At 38.5% G+C, this 18,510-nt stretch overlaps 1 protein-coding gene across 1 annotated transcript; it reads right to left on the reverse strand.

Moving 5' to 3' along the window:
• Positions 1–1,560: 1,560 nt before the first annotated feature.
• LOC132786901 (P protein-like) lies at positions 1,561–9,670 on the reverse strand. Its single transcript, XM_060793632.1, has 2 exons — positions 7,895–9,670; positions 1,561–1,794 (listed from the first exon to the last, which is right to left on the reverse strand). The coding sequence occupies exons 1-2, from the start codon at positions 9,668–9,670 to the stop codon at positions 1,561–1,563; spliced, it is 2,010 nt and encodes a 669-aa protein (XP_060649615.1).
• Positions 9,671–18,510: the final 8,840 nt, after the last annotated feature.

Consider the following 18,510-nt stretch of genomic DNA (forward strand, 5'->3'; position numbering starts at 1 on the left):
AACAAACAAGATTTTGCATGTACTCGAAACATTTGCCATTTAAATTTTATTACAAATTTTTATTGAATTGCTGTTTCTGTGCGTTGCTTGTACTCACAGCAATTGGCTCCGGCTTCTCCACTGCACCTGCTGCTATTTCAGTGTTGTGTGTGTGGCAGCCAAAAGTTTTGACGAAATACTGAAGAGAGTAGCAGAAGTGTTGGACATGGGGACGGGGACAGGACACATTGAAGTGGCGTCTATAGGCGTTGACGTTGCCAAACACTGCCGCATAAATATTTTAGATTTTGTATGCCAGACTTTTCGTTGCTGTCAGAGTGAGAGAGAGAGAGAGAGAGAGAGGAGTCAAGAATAGCGACAGCTGCATATTTCGCCAGCCTAACTGGCAAGCTGTTCATCCGGCTGACGCTTGTTGTTATACGACGAGCCCCCATCGCTTCCTCCATTTTGGACAACTCTTGCATACATATACTACATACTGCACAGTAGTTGGCCAACTTGGCATGCGGCAACTGCAATGTTGACGCTGCTGTTGCGCTCACAGTAGTAGAGAGGGAAAGCGTGAAGGAGGGAAGAGGAACGAGAGACGAACTGCAACAGCATAAAATTTGTGTGCAGGCTGCGGGTTGTCCTTAACTATGGGTTTGTTGAGCGAGCTCTTTGCTTTCGGGTATTAATTTGTTGCATGCACCAAAAATGCTTAATAAATATTTTAATTAAGAGTCAGGTCATGTCACAGGGCGCAGGGTGTGAGACAAAGATGAGAATGTGACAAGGTTGCAACCTGTGTCAAGTAAAGCATATTGCAAGTTTTGCCTCCTAACTTCATACTCGATGGAAATCTTGTAAAGGTTTTCAGATAGAATGTCATCAGCTGGCAAAGTTTTTCTTTTTATTTTTTGGCTAGGCCAAAAGTGCATCAACTTATTTGTATAAGGAACACGCACAGTAAAGCACAGTGGTCGAAATCACTGAATTCATGGTGAACTAAATTTATAATTGCACATAGATATAATCCATAATTTATTGACGAATATCTACAACAAACGCAATTTTTACGAGGACTGCAAAGTTTATAGATTTATAAGCTGTTTGGTTCCAAAAATAAAGCAATGAACTAAGAATAAACTTCGAGCATTTTAAAAATTTGTGTAAACATTTTAAAGAAAAGCCATTTGTAAAAATATTTCTGGATACGTATAGTTTTAACAATAATTAACATATTTTTTCTTTTTTTCATACAAAGGAAATGATTCTACGATTCAAATCCCGACTCGGAGAAAAAATATAATATAAATTAAAAATTCATTCAATTCAGAAAGAGAATCTTCCTTAATCATTTGTAAAATTAACTTTTGTACAATCTATTTTTTTCAGAGCGCGTTTTGGTCACAGGGAATTCAAAATACATTAATTTTAACTAATTTACTAACTAACAACACTCTACATTATAGAATTTTAAAGACTATTCCAACCAGTGTGCAACTCAAGCAACTCTGCATATGAAAAAGTGATCAGCTCTCGCCACACGCGTTTTTCGCCCAGCCTTGAGGGCGACATTTAACACTTGGCACGCCTGCCACCTCCAACGCCCCGTTTCCAAATGTCGCTGTTGGCCTCAGCACTCCGACCCAGACCCAGACCGAGACCCAGAACCGAGAGGCGAGAACGCAACTGCTCTCGCTTCTCGACACGCGCTGGCTGACTGGCTAGCCTTGCCTTTCCAGGGTCTGTGCCTGGGCTTGGGCTTGGCCTGGTCTGTTCTGGCTGTTTGGCGTACATGGCGCAGCTTAGCTGTGACACATTTTACACATAATTTTCAACACCTAAATCCGCAAGTTAGTGCAGCCATCAGATTTTGCACACGTTAACGCAAACATAAAGCGTTGGATTTGTGGCATGTGGCAGCAGCCAGCAGCAGCAAACTGAACTGCGGCCATATTCTAGTTGGCATAGAAACAACTACTAGCAAAACTCATCATCATCATCATCGCCATCATCTCGTTGCTCACTTGCCCGACACAATCGCATACCCACACTCACACACTTGTGTTTTTTGTGCATTTTAAAGCAACCTCTAAGGCCAACACGCTGACTGCTCTGTTGGCTGGCTGCTGCTTCTTTTTCGTTGCTCGGAACGTGAAATGAAATGCACAGCTTTCTGCATATGTTAACCAAAGTCACAGGATGGCCAAGTACATAGCTAGACAGGCGACCAACAACCAAGCAAAACTGACAGCTTTCTTGCCAAAACCAACTCTGATTAACTTCTACAGCTGTAACGTATTAAGTTCAAAATAAGTTAAATAATAAGTTAAATAATAAAAAATATAATATATATTTTTTTTTCAATGTAGCTTTGCTTACACATTAATATCACGATAATGCTTTTTAAAAATTATAAATAAATTATTGAATAAAACCATCAACCATAATCAATTATGTTTTTATTAAATTTATTACGAATAATTACATATTTAAACGTATCAATTAATTTTTTTTGTCATAGGCTCCTCTAAGAATTTTTGTAATTTTACTTTTTTGCGGTATATTAATTTGGTATGTTTAAGTATCTTTCGGTATTAGTTCGGAATATTTAAACGACAATAAACCTTTTGTTTTGTTATTTTAATATTAATAAGTTGATTTATCAAAATCATTATAAAAAACCAAAATAAATTTTAATTACTTGTCTAAGCTTTTATTCCGAAAAATCTTGAATTAATCTGTAAGAAATTGTATTTTAATTTATCTTGTAATCAATTGAAATGAAATTGGATAGTATTTTTTAACTGCAGATGATTATTCCTCTGTTTTACTAAACTAAACTTTTTATAGACAAATGATAATAAAATAAACTGCAGAATATAGAAAGGAGAGCATGTTAAAACTAATCTAAAATTCACAATATAGTAAACATCTAGCATTTGAAGATAATTTTCACTTTCTTTACTTTTCATATTCTACAGTCTTAGATTTAATTTGCAACTTGCTTCTTGAACTCTTTCATTTTTGTTTGCTTGTCTAGAAAAGTCATTCATCTAGAATTTATAACTTGCCCCAGAAATACCAAAAACATACTAAATTTCCCATTTGGAGACAGCTTTCCACACAACCATTCCTCACACTTGTTGACATAAGAGCAAAAGAAAAAAAAAGGAAACAATTTCAATGTCTGCGCAATTGTTTTATAATATTTTGCAGCACTTAACCTCAGGTATATATCATCTGGTTACACAGTAACAACGCTATAATGCTACCTACATCTGCTGCTATAATTTACATTTCAACCCATTTGTTGTTGTTTCTGTTGTTGTTGTTGTTGTTGTTGTTGTTGTTATTGTTACCCTTGTAATTGTTGACCGTCCATCATATGACGGTAGCATGTTTGTTTTAAACAAAAGTTTATATTGCATGTGGAGAGACGACGACGACGTTCGTTACCAAACAACTTGAAATGGAAATTAATAAAAATGTTGGCAGCACCAGCAGCAACAGCAGCAGCATCAAAAGAGAGAGAAAAACTTACATGAAATTAATATGCAACATTTTGCTGTGAGTGCTGCTGCCGGCAGACACGTGTCCAAGCCCCGTGCGGCATGTGTTGCATATGCAAATGTGATGGGCGCATATAAAAAAACACACACACACACAGAGATAGACTTCCCACACTCTCTTGGAGCCAGTGTAGTGTATTATAATGCCGTGAAATTGCTGGCCAGCTTTTGTGGGCAGTCTCAGGACTGTTTAGCCCAAGGGGAGAATGGGGAACATATCTCCTTCGGTGCGTAATCAATTACATTTATAGCGTGGCAGCTGCCATCAACTGGCAGTGGCAACATTTGTATAAATTAAGTTTCGCCACGAGAGTGCGGCATGCACCTAATCGAGTGTGTCTGTATTTGTGTCCTGGCATGACTGTATACATATATATTTATCATGTGTGCTGCCAATGACAACGCGGGCAGCAGCAGAAGGAGCTGAACCTGAGCATCAGATACTTCAGCGGCCGCAATATTTTGCCAATCAAAGTGGCAGCAGCGGCATCAACAAAAACAACAACATCAAGTATGAAAGCTGCAGTCGAGTGTGCTCGACTGTCCGATACCCAATAGAAGACAAAAAGTGTGGTACTATTGTTAACGTATGCTAAATTGATATACCAAAAAAATACTGAAAACTGTGGTTATATTTGGTGTATCAATATACTACTATATTCCAAAAATACCATAGGGTACAAAATATACCAGACCGATTGTGAGATACTCAATAAAAGAAAAACAGTGCGGTATAATTTTAACGTATAAAAATGTATATACCAAAAATATACTGAAACACAATAAAGGTTATATTTGGTATATATAATACTGTTATATTCCAAAAATATCATAGGCTACAAAATATACCAGACCGATTGTGAGATACTTAATAAAAGAAAATCAGTGTGGTATAATTTTTAACGTATACAAAATGTCTATACCAAAAAAAATACTGAAATATATCAAACTGCAGTGTGCTCAACTGTAAGATATCAAATAAAAGAAAAGGTACGGTATATTCTTAAAGTATACAAAATGTATACCAAAATGTGTACCGAAAAATACGAAAACATTGCAATGATTATATATGGTATATCAATCTAATAATATAATCATAGGATACAAAATATACCAAATCGAAGGTAAGATTATTAAAAAAAGAAAATCAGTGTGACATAATTCTTACCATTTCAGTTTTCGGTACATTTTGTAGATACCGAAAACTGAAATTCGTATATCAATTTTATGCTTGTCAAACAAACCAACTCAGATCCTACAGCAATAGAAGTTATTTACTATACTCAAAATTGTAGCTGGTCATCTTTTGTAAGCTCTTAGATCTAGGTGCCTATTACACACGTTTCCTGTCGGCACAAATTATAATACCCTTTTGCCCTATGCATAGTGGGTATAAAAAGCAACTTGAACATGCTCAGTCACGGCCCAACTACAAGCTGTAAACAAATAAAGGAAACTCGAACCCGAACCCGACCTCGACTTCAACTCCAACCCCGTGAGTGCCACAAGCCTCCGCTCCGCATCCAGGCCACATTGCTGCCACATAGATATTGGCGACCTCTTTGGCAGCAGGCAGCAGGCAGGATGCAGCCGGCAACAGTTGAGAGGCAGGCTGGTTGAATGGCTGGTTGGTTGGATGGGAAGCAAGCAAGCCAACAACCAGGCAGCATTAAGATAAAATGCCCAAAGGAATCGCAGCAGTTGGTAAAAGTTTTCAATAAGCTTTTGCTTTTGGCCCCCACTCTCTAGTAGATCGGCAGCTGTTTGCCAAGCGCAACAGAAAATGCATAAACATTTATAAGAATTTCCTGAACATGTTAAACATAATTTGATGGCATCGCCTTTGACTGAGGGCAAAATTGAAATTCGATTCAATTGCTTTCCTTCTCCGGCAGCTATATTAAAGTTATGTGCTGCAGCATGTTTTCAGTTTTAACATTTTCAATTGATTTCACAATAAAAGTGAAATATTTCAATGATTTTTAAATATATGAATATATATTCAAGCCCACATGAAACTTCTTTTAAATTTTCACCCAATTGAAGTATTTTAGTATACCAACATTAATTTATGGTATTTAGCAAATAATAAAGTTTTTAATTGATTTCAGAATGAAGGTGAACTAAAAGAAACTATGAATATTTAAATGATTTTTAACGTTACAAATATATATTGAAACATGCATAAAAAGCGTTTTAAATGTTCACCCAATTAAAGTAAATTAATATACCAATAATATTGCACACAATAAATTTTTAACGTTTTCAATTAATTTGTTAATTAAAGTGGACTAAAACAAACTAGAAATATTCAAATGATTTTTAATGTTATAAATATATTTTTAAACACTCATTAGTTGTGTTTTAAACTTTCACCCAATTAAAGTATTTTAATATACCAAAATTAATTTATGATATTTTGCAAATGATAATAATATACACACATTAAATTTGTATCCATTTTAATGACCACAGAACGTTATTAGCAATTTTGTCTATGGCCAATATAAATTAATATTCCGCCATATTGCGGCATTTGGTACTCAAAGGACTTTAACAGACGGCAAACATTTGTTACCCAAAACACACACACACGCACACACGAATGCGTACATATGTATTGTACATATGGTTGCCCCCCTAAGATTCCTATATCCGATGCCTAATGCGGCCATAACTCAATGCAAACCTATTGAATCACAGCAAATTAACATGCATACGAGTTTATCTCCTCTGTGTGTGAGTGTGTGTGTACTCATGTGTGTGTGTGTTTGCCCACAGGAGCAGCCTGTGCTGCCCATCCACGACTACTGAAAGACCCTTGCCCCCAATTTTGGCTTAGGCTACGGCATACTAAATAAGCAAAAACAAATTCGATAACAAATGGTTTTGGAATTGAAACAACAAATACAGCTGCTGATGTTAAGAGCAAAAAAAAAAGTATACTGCAAAGTCCACACGACTGCAAGATACCTGATAATTATTAACAAACAAAAATTTTCTAAGATAAGGTAGATAAACATTGTTGTAATGAAATACACTCTTTATTTTTTTACCTTCATAACTTGAACCCTTTTACCAATCCCTTGAACACCCCTCACACATTGTAGTTACCAGGTATGCGCAGATAAAAAGACGCACAGAGCTGAGTACAATAACAAATGAACGAAGGACATCGCCGAATGTGGAACAAATGACATATTGTCATTGGCAAAACAGCGACGAGACCGGCAAAAATAGAGCAAAAGTCAAACACACACATATAACATATGCATAACACATACTTTATATACATATGTCCATTTTGTGGAAGTCTGTATATATAGTATATATGGTGTATATTTCGTATTTCCTCAACGTAAATATAAAATTTATTATCAAACGAGACGCATAAATTAGCCAAGCGAAGCAGCCGCTGCACAGATCTTGATGATGATTACAAATGAACTGAATAAAGAGAAGAAGAGTATGAGAATGGAGACAATGAAATGTCTGACTACTAATCAGACCAAGGCTAGCGAAAAGAGAAGAAATGAGCAACTTAACCTTGTCTACAATTGTGCTAAAAATCATAATTAGAAACCTAAGAATTGGGTTCTAAGACTTAAAGTGCAAAATTAGTAAATGATAAATTTAAGTGGAAAGTGTATTCCTTGAATTGAAAAAATTGCCAATTGTAATTGAAAATAAAAATCAGTTCTGAGATGATTTAAATTTGTACAATATATATAAAAGAAATTTAAATTATATTTTAAAAAACAGTTGACAAATCTTGGCAATTGATATCAAACATCTTCAAAGTCTTTTTGAAAGAGCAAAATACATAAGTAATACGAATGATATGAATATTTATTTATAATAAGGAAGTCTAACTCGGACTTTCTTTTCTTTTAAGTTGTTCAATTTCGTATAAAAAATTATATAATTTACATAAAAAAGCAATATACAAAATTATAAGTTTCAATTTGTAATACAAATTTGAAGTCCACACATTCTTCTTGTCTCTTTTCAGATGAAACTAATTACGATCTGACTCTGGCTTAATTCCCAACACTTATGAAGATCTCTACTTAATTCAATTCCCTTCCTAAGAGTTTACGGCATTATCATATTTTTAGCATATCATCTGATCCATGCCAATGGAAAAAGCAGTGTGCAATGAGCAGATAAACGGTCGAAACAAACACCGTGGCAATTGTGATTGGTAAACCAATTAGTAAGAAACGCATCGATGCACCGATCAAACTGGAATTGCCACCCAAACAAACACCAAAAGAGAGAGCCCAAATCAAGGGTGAAAAGGGAATTTCATTTCTGGCAGCCAGCTGAATGGTAACCTTCAGCATCATCGTTGTGATGGGCGCTGCATCCACACAAGCCGAGCCTAGAGCACCTGTCCACATCAGCAGCAGAATGGCAACCGTCAATTGCTGTGACTTGTCCACACTCATTACCAGCTCGATGGTCAGATGTCCCAGCCAATCGATGAAGCCCATCTCGACGAGACATTCCATGAGCACAAAGAGCGCTGCCAAATAAACTAGATGCGACCATTCGACGCGTTTCATAATCGACTCAAGATTCGCCTGATTCACCAGCATCACCAAGAGTATCGCACTCAAGCTAACTGACCAGCAAAGCTTCACATTTCGAATGCCCGGCATCGATTGCAGTCCGAACATAATCAGTGCAAAGCCAAAGCAGATGCAACATTTAATCAGCTGCGGCTTATTCCTGATTCTGTATTTCGTTTTCATCTCCTCAAGTGTCTCCATAAAATGCAACTCTTGATGATTAATGCGTTGTCGTTTTCTCATGCGCTGCTGCGAATTTGTGCTCGACTCCATCCAGTGTCGATGATGATCCAACAAGTTGACACGTGTCGAACGTAAAGGATCCGCTGGCTTCGACTCAAAGAGTTCGTTGCGTATCAGAAAATAGAGCAATATAAACGTGACGACCATGGCAGCCACAACGCCTGGTAACATGTGCAAGAAAAACTTGAGAAAAGTAATGCCATGATCCGTCACATGCTTGTCTTGGCCAATTATCGCATTGGCCGTATCCCCGATTGGCGTCATAGTTCCACCAATATTCGAGAATATCGCAATGCTAATGATCACCAATGTCGAATTCAACTGAAGCGTTTGACACAACCTCAACGTAACTGGCAGCATCAGCGTAAATGTCGATACATTGTCCACGATCGCAGAAAATACACTCGAGAGCAGGCATAGATAAAAGAGCAGATACCAAACGTTGCCTCGCGACAGTTGATAGGCAAACACAGCCAAATAGTCGAAGAGACCCGTTTCCGACAGTATTGCAACCATTATCATCATGCCAAAGAGCAACACCAACGCCTCCACATCGATCCAACCGATAATAGTGGCAAGTTTTGGTCGTGAATCATCCAAGCAGAGAACTCCCAGAGCTCCACATGCCACCAGCCAGGCAGCAAATATTGGATCCATAATATTGAATATCAGCAGAATGTAAAGCAATGCCATTAGCAAAAGGCCACAAAAGATGCCGTGAATTTGATTAAAAGGATTCGCATCAATGGACAACGAAAAGCCAGTTGTTTCATTATTATGATTCAAAAGTAAAAGCTTCAATTGATTGCCGTCGTCGTCGTCGTCGTCGCCATTCTCATCCTCTTTGAGTTCTATGTCAAAGCGCACAGTTCGAACTTTATAGATATTCATATAGACATAGACTTTCCATTCGCCTGACTTCCAAACCATTTCCTTAGTCCGATTATTGTAGTTGATCAGACGAACACCAACATACAATTCATTTTTCGACACTCGGCCTCGATGTATGGTTTTCAATACATTGATACTACCGTGCAGCGTTATTCGAACAGCATCGCCCGAAGGCTCCTTCAGAAGCTTGACAAACTGTGGCAAATGCGGCGGCAGGGAGACGACATCCGTTTGATGATCATCGGGCGGCGTTATGCAAATGAGTATGGCAAAGAATATCCAGATTGTCACTAAAAATGCCAACTGAATGATGCTCCAAATCAATCGAATTCTTGCTGGACTTGACTCCTCCTCGGAAGCAATCGATAGAAAAATATGACGATGCCGAAACAAAAGAATCGCCATAAAAACATCAACAACAAATTTTTTATACACTACTCTCTGAATATTTGTAAGTTATAACGCAATGAAATAAAAGCACACAATGTAAGCAAAGATACTTAGAAAACTTTCCATGAATACATAGTAAGATATTCTTAAAGAAATATTCGTTTCTAATATTATGCCGGATTGGTTTTTCATCCATTTAAACTGCATTTACTTTCCATCAAAAGCTGTGATAATCTTAAGAAATTCTCTTTTAATGTTCTGACATTTAACTCTAGGCCATCTACTTTATACGATATAGAAGAGAATTCAATATTAATAATCTTCGTTAAACTTTTATTTTATACCTCATCTATCATTTTTTTGTTCAATGATATTGTATTATATTTATAATATTTTCAAATTTGTGTACTATTCTGTTCAAAGCATCCTTTTATTTTACGCATTTTTCATCATTTATTTAATAAAACTCTTGAAAATCCATATTAATCTATATTATTTCTTTTTATTAATATCCATTCTCTTAACCCATTCTATAATTTTTAACAAGGCCCCTTTAGAAACCATAATTTTTTTTTTTTTTCTTCTTATATCTATTCTAATTCTCAATCTTTCCTACAAATTTCATAAAATTGTCTAGAATCTATATTTCATATATTTTATTTTTCCATTCTATCTTATCTCCGATCCTTTCTACTTTCACGCATCTCTCGCATCTTAAATTTATCAAACACATTGCGGCTTTTCTCAAAGTTTCCGCATTCAAATCCTCAAAAACGTAACATGTGTTGCCTTGGCTCACATCTTATCTTATCGATTCACTCAACCAAAATATACGCTTTAGGTAAACTGCATTTCCCGAAAGCCAAAAGGGCGGCTTATCACACTTCTTTTTTGCTGGTGAAAATGCAAGAGAAAAGCAAGAAAAAAGCGAGTGGGAACGACTAAGGAATACCTTATTTTGCCAATGATAAAAAAATATATAAATATAAACAGTTAAGGAAAACTACACTTAATTGGAGATCGCTAAAGAAGTTTAAGAATATATTTTTTATTTCTCACATTCTCAATTAGCTGTTAAACCCTTTTTTATTTTTATTTACCGGATATAAAATGTAGGGTTTTAGATAAAACGCGTTGCATTTCACGCGCGACTTTTCCAGCTTTTCCAGTTTGCCAGCTACAGGCCTGTTGACAGCGCTTCCGTTTCCGGTGCACGACGCTTGCCGTCTGCACTAGCGACACCTGGCGACGGTTGGCCACGGCACGTGATAAAGTTATGACAGCGACTCAAAAGAGAGAGAGGGAAACAAAAAATGCAGAGAGGCAAAACTCTTTTGCAGCAAATAAATTGCATTTGTTTTGGCAGGGCGCGAGTCGCAGTTGCTGCTGCTCCAGCTCTTGTTGTTGTTGTCGATGCTTAATCCTACATTGCCCGCGATTTTATTATGCAAGACTCGCATTTTAGTTGCCTGTATTTTTGTTGTTGTTGTTCTCGTTGCTGATGCTCGAGTCGCGTTTTTATTTATTTGCGTGTAAACTCAGTCACGTACTCATGAGAAAAAAGAGAGAGCAAGAGAAGGGAGCTTCGGCCTTTTCTGCAATCAGCGCTTTATGCATTCCCCCTGTGTTTCCTTTCCCCCTTCTCTATCTGCTGCTGTCTATCCCATTGGTGAATTTCGAGAGTCGCGCTCATTTGACTTCTTTTTTTGCCGGTTTTGTGGCGCAGCAGCACTAACAAAGCTGCATAATTTTAGTTAACATTTTTGGCATTTTATGCACGAAAACGTTTCTGGGTTAATTTGCATTTCCACAGCGCGTTGCTTTTTCAATATCTCCCCCCTACCCCCCTTTATTTCACTCATTCGCTTAGCCAACCCACAGGTGCAAAATAAAATTGAATTAACAGCTAAATGAAATGGAATTTATGTGCACGCGTTCGAAAAATATAATATTTGCCATCATGATTTTCTATAATAGCGAGAATTCCATTTGGGCATTTACAGCATAGTTGCCCAGGCAACAGGTGCAGGAGAAAACAAGTAAGAAAACTAAAAAAGAATGTGCTCGACTGTGAGATACCCGGTACCCATTATTTATATATATCTAAAAATATACCAACAATGTATGGCAAAAAGACTAAAATACTACAGTGGAGTGTGCTTGACTGCGAGATACCCGCTAATCCACATTCTAAAAATATAACCACAATATACCGCAAAAATACTAAAATATAGCGAAAACTATGTTTGGTATATCGAAATTGTACATCTTTAAAAATATACCATAGAATGCAAAATATACTGAACACTATATTTGGTATATCCATTTTGTACTACATTCACATTCGATATACCATCGAATACAACAAATTCTACACAACATATTCGATATATCGATATTGTACAACATTAAAAATATACCATAGAATACAAAATATACTAAGCACTTCATACAAAAAGTACAAAATATACCAGATTGTCAGCCAAAGCAACTAAGACTCGTTTGCAGTAGGCATTTTTTTTCCTTACAAAAGTATTTTTTAAATACTCTTCTAAAATTTTAATCGGATCGAATCCAGGAATCATAAAATACTGTATGAATGCACCAAAAATCACGTCTATAGTTTGAAATTTACACTTGCTTATTGTTTTTTTATACCCGCTACCCATAGGGTAGAAGGGTATTATAACTTTGTGCCGGCAGGAAATGTATGTAACAGGTAGAAGGAGGCATCTCCGACCCTATAAAGTATATATATTCTTGATCAGCGTCAACAGCCGAGACGATATAGCCATGTCCGTCTGTCCGTCCGTCCGTCTGTCCGTCTGTCCGTATGAGCACCTAGATCTCAGAGACTATAAGAGATAGAGCTATATTTTTTTTTCGACAGCATTTGTTATGTTATGTGTTTAAAACTAGTGCACTTTTGTAACTAATAATAATAAACATATAAAACCAACATAAAGTAAATAAGGTGATGAACCAAAGCGAGCTTCGGTCGCAGCGCCAACGTCAGCTAGACGAGCGTCGGCGCTCTCTTAGCAATGCATACTTCTCTTTCGTGTCGACAGATGCAGACGAATCAGCAAAAACAAAAGCTTCTGCCGATCAACCGCGAGCGTTAACCCCAACACCGAAAAACGAACTCAAGCCTACTCTCAACGAAAGGGCGCACTCTCTCGCTCCGTCTGCGTTACCGACAGCGCAAAGCGAGGTAAGCGATAAATGTGTTTCCCCCCTTCCTTGCTTTGCCTCGCCCCAACTGCACACATGTCTGGCCACGGTAACTAGCACAGTGACGTCAGTTGCAACTGTAAATGCAATGACGACAACAACAACATCAGTTTCGTCTGTATACCCGATACCGTCGATCGTTCCACCTGCTGTGTCAGCTGAGTTTGCACTGACAAACGCACCAAGTAAAAGCAAGGTTCGACCATACAGACTGGCATGGATCGCTACGTAAACATTAAAAGAAAACAAAGTCCACAGGGCTCGAAAATGGGTAACGTTGCAAAAATCAATCGGGCTTCCTCCGATCAAGGAACTATGCAGAACCCTAATACAGCAAATAGATTTGAAATTTTGGCTGACATCTCCAACGAAATGCCTTCTACAGTCACGGATGCGGACAAAAGCAAAGCGAAGCCGCCTCCGCTATACATCCGAGAGAAAAATTCTAACAACCTTGTGAACACAATTATCGATCTTATTGGTAAAGATAGCTTCCATGTAATCCCCTTGACTAAAGGAGACATTCATGAAACCAAGGTCCAAGTGAAAAGCGAAGAAAACTTCAGAAAATTGACGGAGCTCCTAAACGCCAAGAAAAAGTTACTACACTTATCAGCTAAAAAGTAGCAAAGGACAACAAGTGGTCATAAAAGGCATCGAACCAGATGTTAACACTACTGAAGTAGAACAGGCACTAAAAGATAAAGGTTTCAACGTTATAAATATCCGCAATAGAAACAAGCAACCGCAACCTCTCTTCAAAGTGGAACTCGTTCCTGACTCCAAGGCCCTCAAGAAAAACGAAGTACATCCCATCTACAAAATTCAGTTCTTACTGCATCGCAGAATTACAGTCGAAGAGCCGCACAAACGTAATGGCCCGGTCCAGTGCGCAAATTGCCAAGAATACGGACACACTAAATCTTACTGCACACTCCGCTCTGTATGCGTAGCTTGCGGAGGACTGCATACATCTGCTGAATGTAAAGCACAAAAGGACCCAACCACTAAAAAATGTAGTAACTGTGGAGGAAACCACACCGCAAACTATAGAGGCTGTCCAGTATACAAGGAGTTAAAAGTCGTGTCAACCATAAAGTCTTAACAACGCGATCCCACAACGCACCATTAATACCCTCCAAACTCACGCCTGAAGTTTTCTTTTCGTCAGCAGCCAGGTCATCACTCGGTAGTTCCAACGTAACAAAAAACGTAAGCTTTGCAAGCGTTATAAAATCGAATCAGGCGAGCCCTGCTTGCAATGACCAATCACCACCTACAGTCCCTTACCAACCCGTAGAGCACAAAGAATATAAAATGGAAACGATGATTCTCAGACTGCAACAAAGCATGGAGGAATTCATTGCTTTTATGAGAACAACCATGCAAAGTCTGATGACAAATCAACATATTTTGATTCAGATGCTCCAAAACACTCTATCAAAATAATCAATGGCTCCCCTACGCATTGCACTGTGGAATGCCAACGGCGTTCCACGGCACAAAATTGAGTTAGCACAATTCATGAATGACAATGAAATCGACGTAATGCTACTAGCAGAAACCCACCTTACCAACAAATACAATTTCCAAATCCGAGGGTATTTGTTCTACAGTACAAATCATCCTGATGGAAAGGCCCATGGAGGCACTGGAATACTGATTAAAACCGCATTAAGCACCACTTCCACAATGCGTTTGCAACTAGCTATCTGCAAGCCACATCTATCATTATACAGTTGGATTGTCACAATATAACACTAGCCGCGGTATACTGTCCTCCTCGCTTTACGATATCCGAAGCCCAATTTATTGACTACTTCAACTCGCTAGGCAACTACTTTATAGCAGCAGGAGACTATAACGCTAAGCACACGCACTGGGGATCTCGCCTCGTGTCCCCGAAAGGAAGACAGCTGTATCAAGCAATTATAAAACCTAGCAACAAGCTTGACTACGTTTCCCTGGTTCACCAACTCACTGGCCTAGTGATCCAAGAAAATTGCCAGACTTGATTGACTTCGCAGTTACAAAAAACATCCCACGTAATCTGATTAGCGCTTGTTCTCTACCGGATCTATCATCAGACCACTCGCCTGTACTCTTTGGCCTAAACCAACAGCCAGTTAGTAATGACAACCCCGTCATGCTAACCTCTAACAGCACAAACTGGTTCAAATTCAAGAAATACATAAGTTCACACATTGAACTTACACCACGGCTAACCGACGAAGATGACATCAACAGAACCGTAAACAATATCGAAACAGTTCTGGTTTCAGCGGCTCGAATCGCAACACCACGTAGGCAAAATATAACACATAACACCAAGCACACGAATGCAGAAATAGAGCAGTTAGTTCTGGCAAAGCGTCGCTCCCGGCGCGAATGGCAATTATCTCGATCGCCATCTGCAAAACAACAGTTAAAAGAAGCTTCACGTCGACTCACCCAGGCTCTACGACAAGAAGAAGACAGATCCATACAGCGCTATATAGAGCAACTATCTCCAACCAGCTCAAAATTTCCACTCTGGAAAGCTCACTCAACACTGAGCGCACCAACAGCAACGGTTACGCCATTACGGACCCCTGCAGGTTGCTGGGCCCGAAGCGACAAAGACCGAGCCGACACATTCGCTGCCCACCTTCAAAATGTTTTCCAGCCAAATCCAGTAACAAACCTGCCTAATATACGTTTACAAACAGAAGTAGACTTCCCTATTGCCGAACCAATTGTATTTCGAGTATGCGAAGTCATAAAAATTATAAAAGAGCAGCTGCAACCGCGAAAATCTCCGGGCTGCGATCTAATAACACCAAAAATGCTTATTGAACTCCCACTATGTGCTGTTGGTACCATATGCCAACTCTTCAACGCGATGACAAGAATCGGCTGCTTCCCGAAGAGGTGGAAAAAGTCAATCATCATAATGATACCAAAGCCAGGAAAAGACCACACTCTCACCTCCTCATACAGACCAATAAGCCTACTTTCGTGTTTATCAAAACTCTTTGAGAAATGCCTTTTAACCCGTATCATACCATACTTAAGAAGACAAAATAGTATCCCAGCACATCAATTCGGTTTTCGCGAAAAGCATGGAACTATCGAACAGGTGAACCGCATAACATCAGAAATTCGAACAGCATTCGAGAATAGGGAGTACTGCACTGCGGTATTTTTGGACGTCTCTCAAGCATTCGACAGAGTATGGCTTGACGGCCTAATGCACAAAATCAAAATAATGCTCCCTAATAGCACGCATAAACTCTTGAAGTCATATCTTTACAACAGGATATTTGTAGTGAGATGCAATACCGTCATGTCAGCTGAACATAATATCGAAGCTGGTGTTCCTCAAGGCAGCGTTCTCGGGCCGACTCTATATCTACTCTACACTTCTGATATCCCTACGAGTAGACAACTGACTATGTCTACGTTTGCCGACGACACCGCGATCCTTAGCCGATCTAAATTTCCACAACAAGCTTCAGCGCAACTTGCGACCCATCTAGACGCTGTAGAGAAATGGCTCTCAGACTGGCGTATAAAAGTAAATGAGCAAAATGTAAACACGTAACTTTTACCTTAAATAGACGAAATTGCCCCAACCTTACACTAAACAACACCGTGCTTCCCCAATCAGATGAAGTAACGTATCTTGGCGTACATCTCGACAGACGGCTCACCTGGCGCACGCACATTGAAGCTAAAAGAACTCACCTAAGGCTGAAGGCAAACAGTCTGCATTGGCTTATAAACTCCCGCTCCCCCCTTAGTCTGGATTACAAGGTCCTGCTCTATAACTCCGTTCTGAAACCAATCTGGACTTATGGCTCTCAGTTGTGGGGGAGCGCCAGCAACAGCAACGTAGAGATCGTGCAGAGAGCCCAAGCAAAGATCCTTAGAACTATCACCGGGGCACCGTGGTACGTTCGGAGTGAAAACATTCAGAGAGACTTGAATATACTTCCCGTCCGAGATGAAATAGCACAACACATGGAAAATTACTACATCAAGCTGTCGAACCATCCAAATCACCTTGCTAGAGCACTAACATTAGTATGCAGCCGTTCCCGCCTTCGTCGTAACGACCGTCCCATCCAGCGACAATTACTAGGACCGCCTACCATAAATACAGTTTAAGAAACTGTTAGAATAATGTAGTATTTTTAAGATTTAAACACATTTTGTTAGTCTCGTAAGAGAAGATTCAAAATATAAAACATACAGTAATAAAAAAAAAATTTGTTGTTTGCACGCAGATTAAGTTTGTTTCAAATTTTTGCCACGCCCACTTCCACCCCTGCAAATCAAAAAAATCGAATAACAAGCGTAATTTTAAAACTAGAGTTACGAATTTTGGTATATACAGTAATAACTATAGTAGTTATGATTCCTGAAAATTTGGTTGCGATCAGATAAAAATTGTGGAAGTTATTAAAGAAATACTTTTGTATGGGCAAAAACGCCTACTTACTAGGGGTCTGAGTTGCTTTGGCTGACAATCTGGTGTTTTGTGCCGTCTATGGTATATTTTGAATGCGGTTCTATATCGATATACCACATATACCATTTGGTATATTTTTAGTATTTTTGTAGTATATTTGGTATATTTTTAGAATAATACCGCAAAATATATTGCTTTTATTCAAAATGGGTAGCGGGTATCTCACAGTCGAGTACACTCGACTGTAGCTTTCTTACTTGTTTCAATTTGAGATAGGGAAGGGAGCGTTGCAACAAATTTGAAACAAATCAGCGTGCAAAAATAACAAATAATCTCTGATATCTCTTAGATCTATGTTGGGGTTTATAAGAACAAACAGACAGACGGACATGTCTATTTCGTCTCGGCTGTTGACGCTGATCGATATAATATATATACTTTTTAGGGTCGGAGATAAATCCATATGCAGTCACAAAGTTAAAATACCCTTCTTCCTTATAGCTAAATTTAGTATAATTTGCGCTTCACTTTATATAACATATTTATGCATATTTATACAGAATAAACTCTAGTCTCCACTCACTTTGCCATTTAATGGATGTTGGTAGAATTAGCCAGTAGTTATCTGTTCATTACACCAAAACAGTCCGGTCGGAATTGTTGTTGTGGACATAAATTCTGGCTTCGGGCATTAAACAAACTAGGACAAAACTCATTTGCTAAGCACAAGCCAGGATATGCAGGATGTCTGTATGTTTGTATGTGTGTGTATGCTTGTTGCTCTTTCAAAACGCCTCAAATAATGTTGCAGTTTTGAATCTTAAAAGTTTCGTGCGGTTTTACAAAAGTTTTCGTTTTGCTTTTGCTAACGTTGTTGTTGTTATTGTTATTTTTGCTGTTGCTGTTGCTCATGCTGCTGCTGTTGAGAACTGTGCTTTTGGCTGAGAATTTGGCATGGCAGTTGCTCAAACTATTCACGTCCTTGACAGAGCCTTGCTCTAAACCCAAAAACTTTATGAAAGCCACTTGCGCTGCATCTTGTCGTAATTGTTGTTGCTTTTCTGTGGTTTTTCAGCGCTTTTCCCCTTTAAATTCACCCCTTTCTTCCTCCCTAACAATAAATCAGAGCTCAAACTGATTTCATAAGCCAACCGCATGAGAAAATTGG

The sequence above is a fragment of the Drosophila nasuta genome, chromosome 2L, assembly GCF_023558535.2.
Source record: "Drosophila nasuta strain 15112-1781.00 chromosome 2L, ASM2355853v1, whole genome shotgun sequence".
Taxonomy (NCBI): Eukaryota; Metazoa; Arthropoda; class Insecta; order Diptera; family Drosophilidae; genus Drosophila; species Drosophila nasuta.

What these genes read in the sequence shown, in the direction of transcription:
- LOC132786901 (XM_060793632.1), bottom strand. Translation starts at nt 9,670, where the DNA reads ATGGCGATTCTTTTGTTTCGGCATCGTCATATTTTTCTATCGATTGCT. An exon ending in TCACAACGATGATGCTGAAG is followed by an intron (nt 1,795 to 7,894) that starts GTTACCATTCAG and finishes AATGTGTCACAG; the next exon opens with CTAAGCTGCGCCATGTACGC.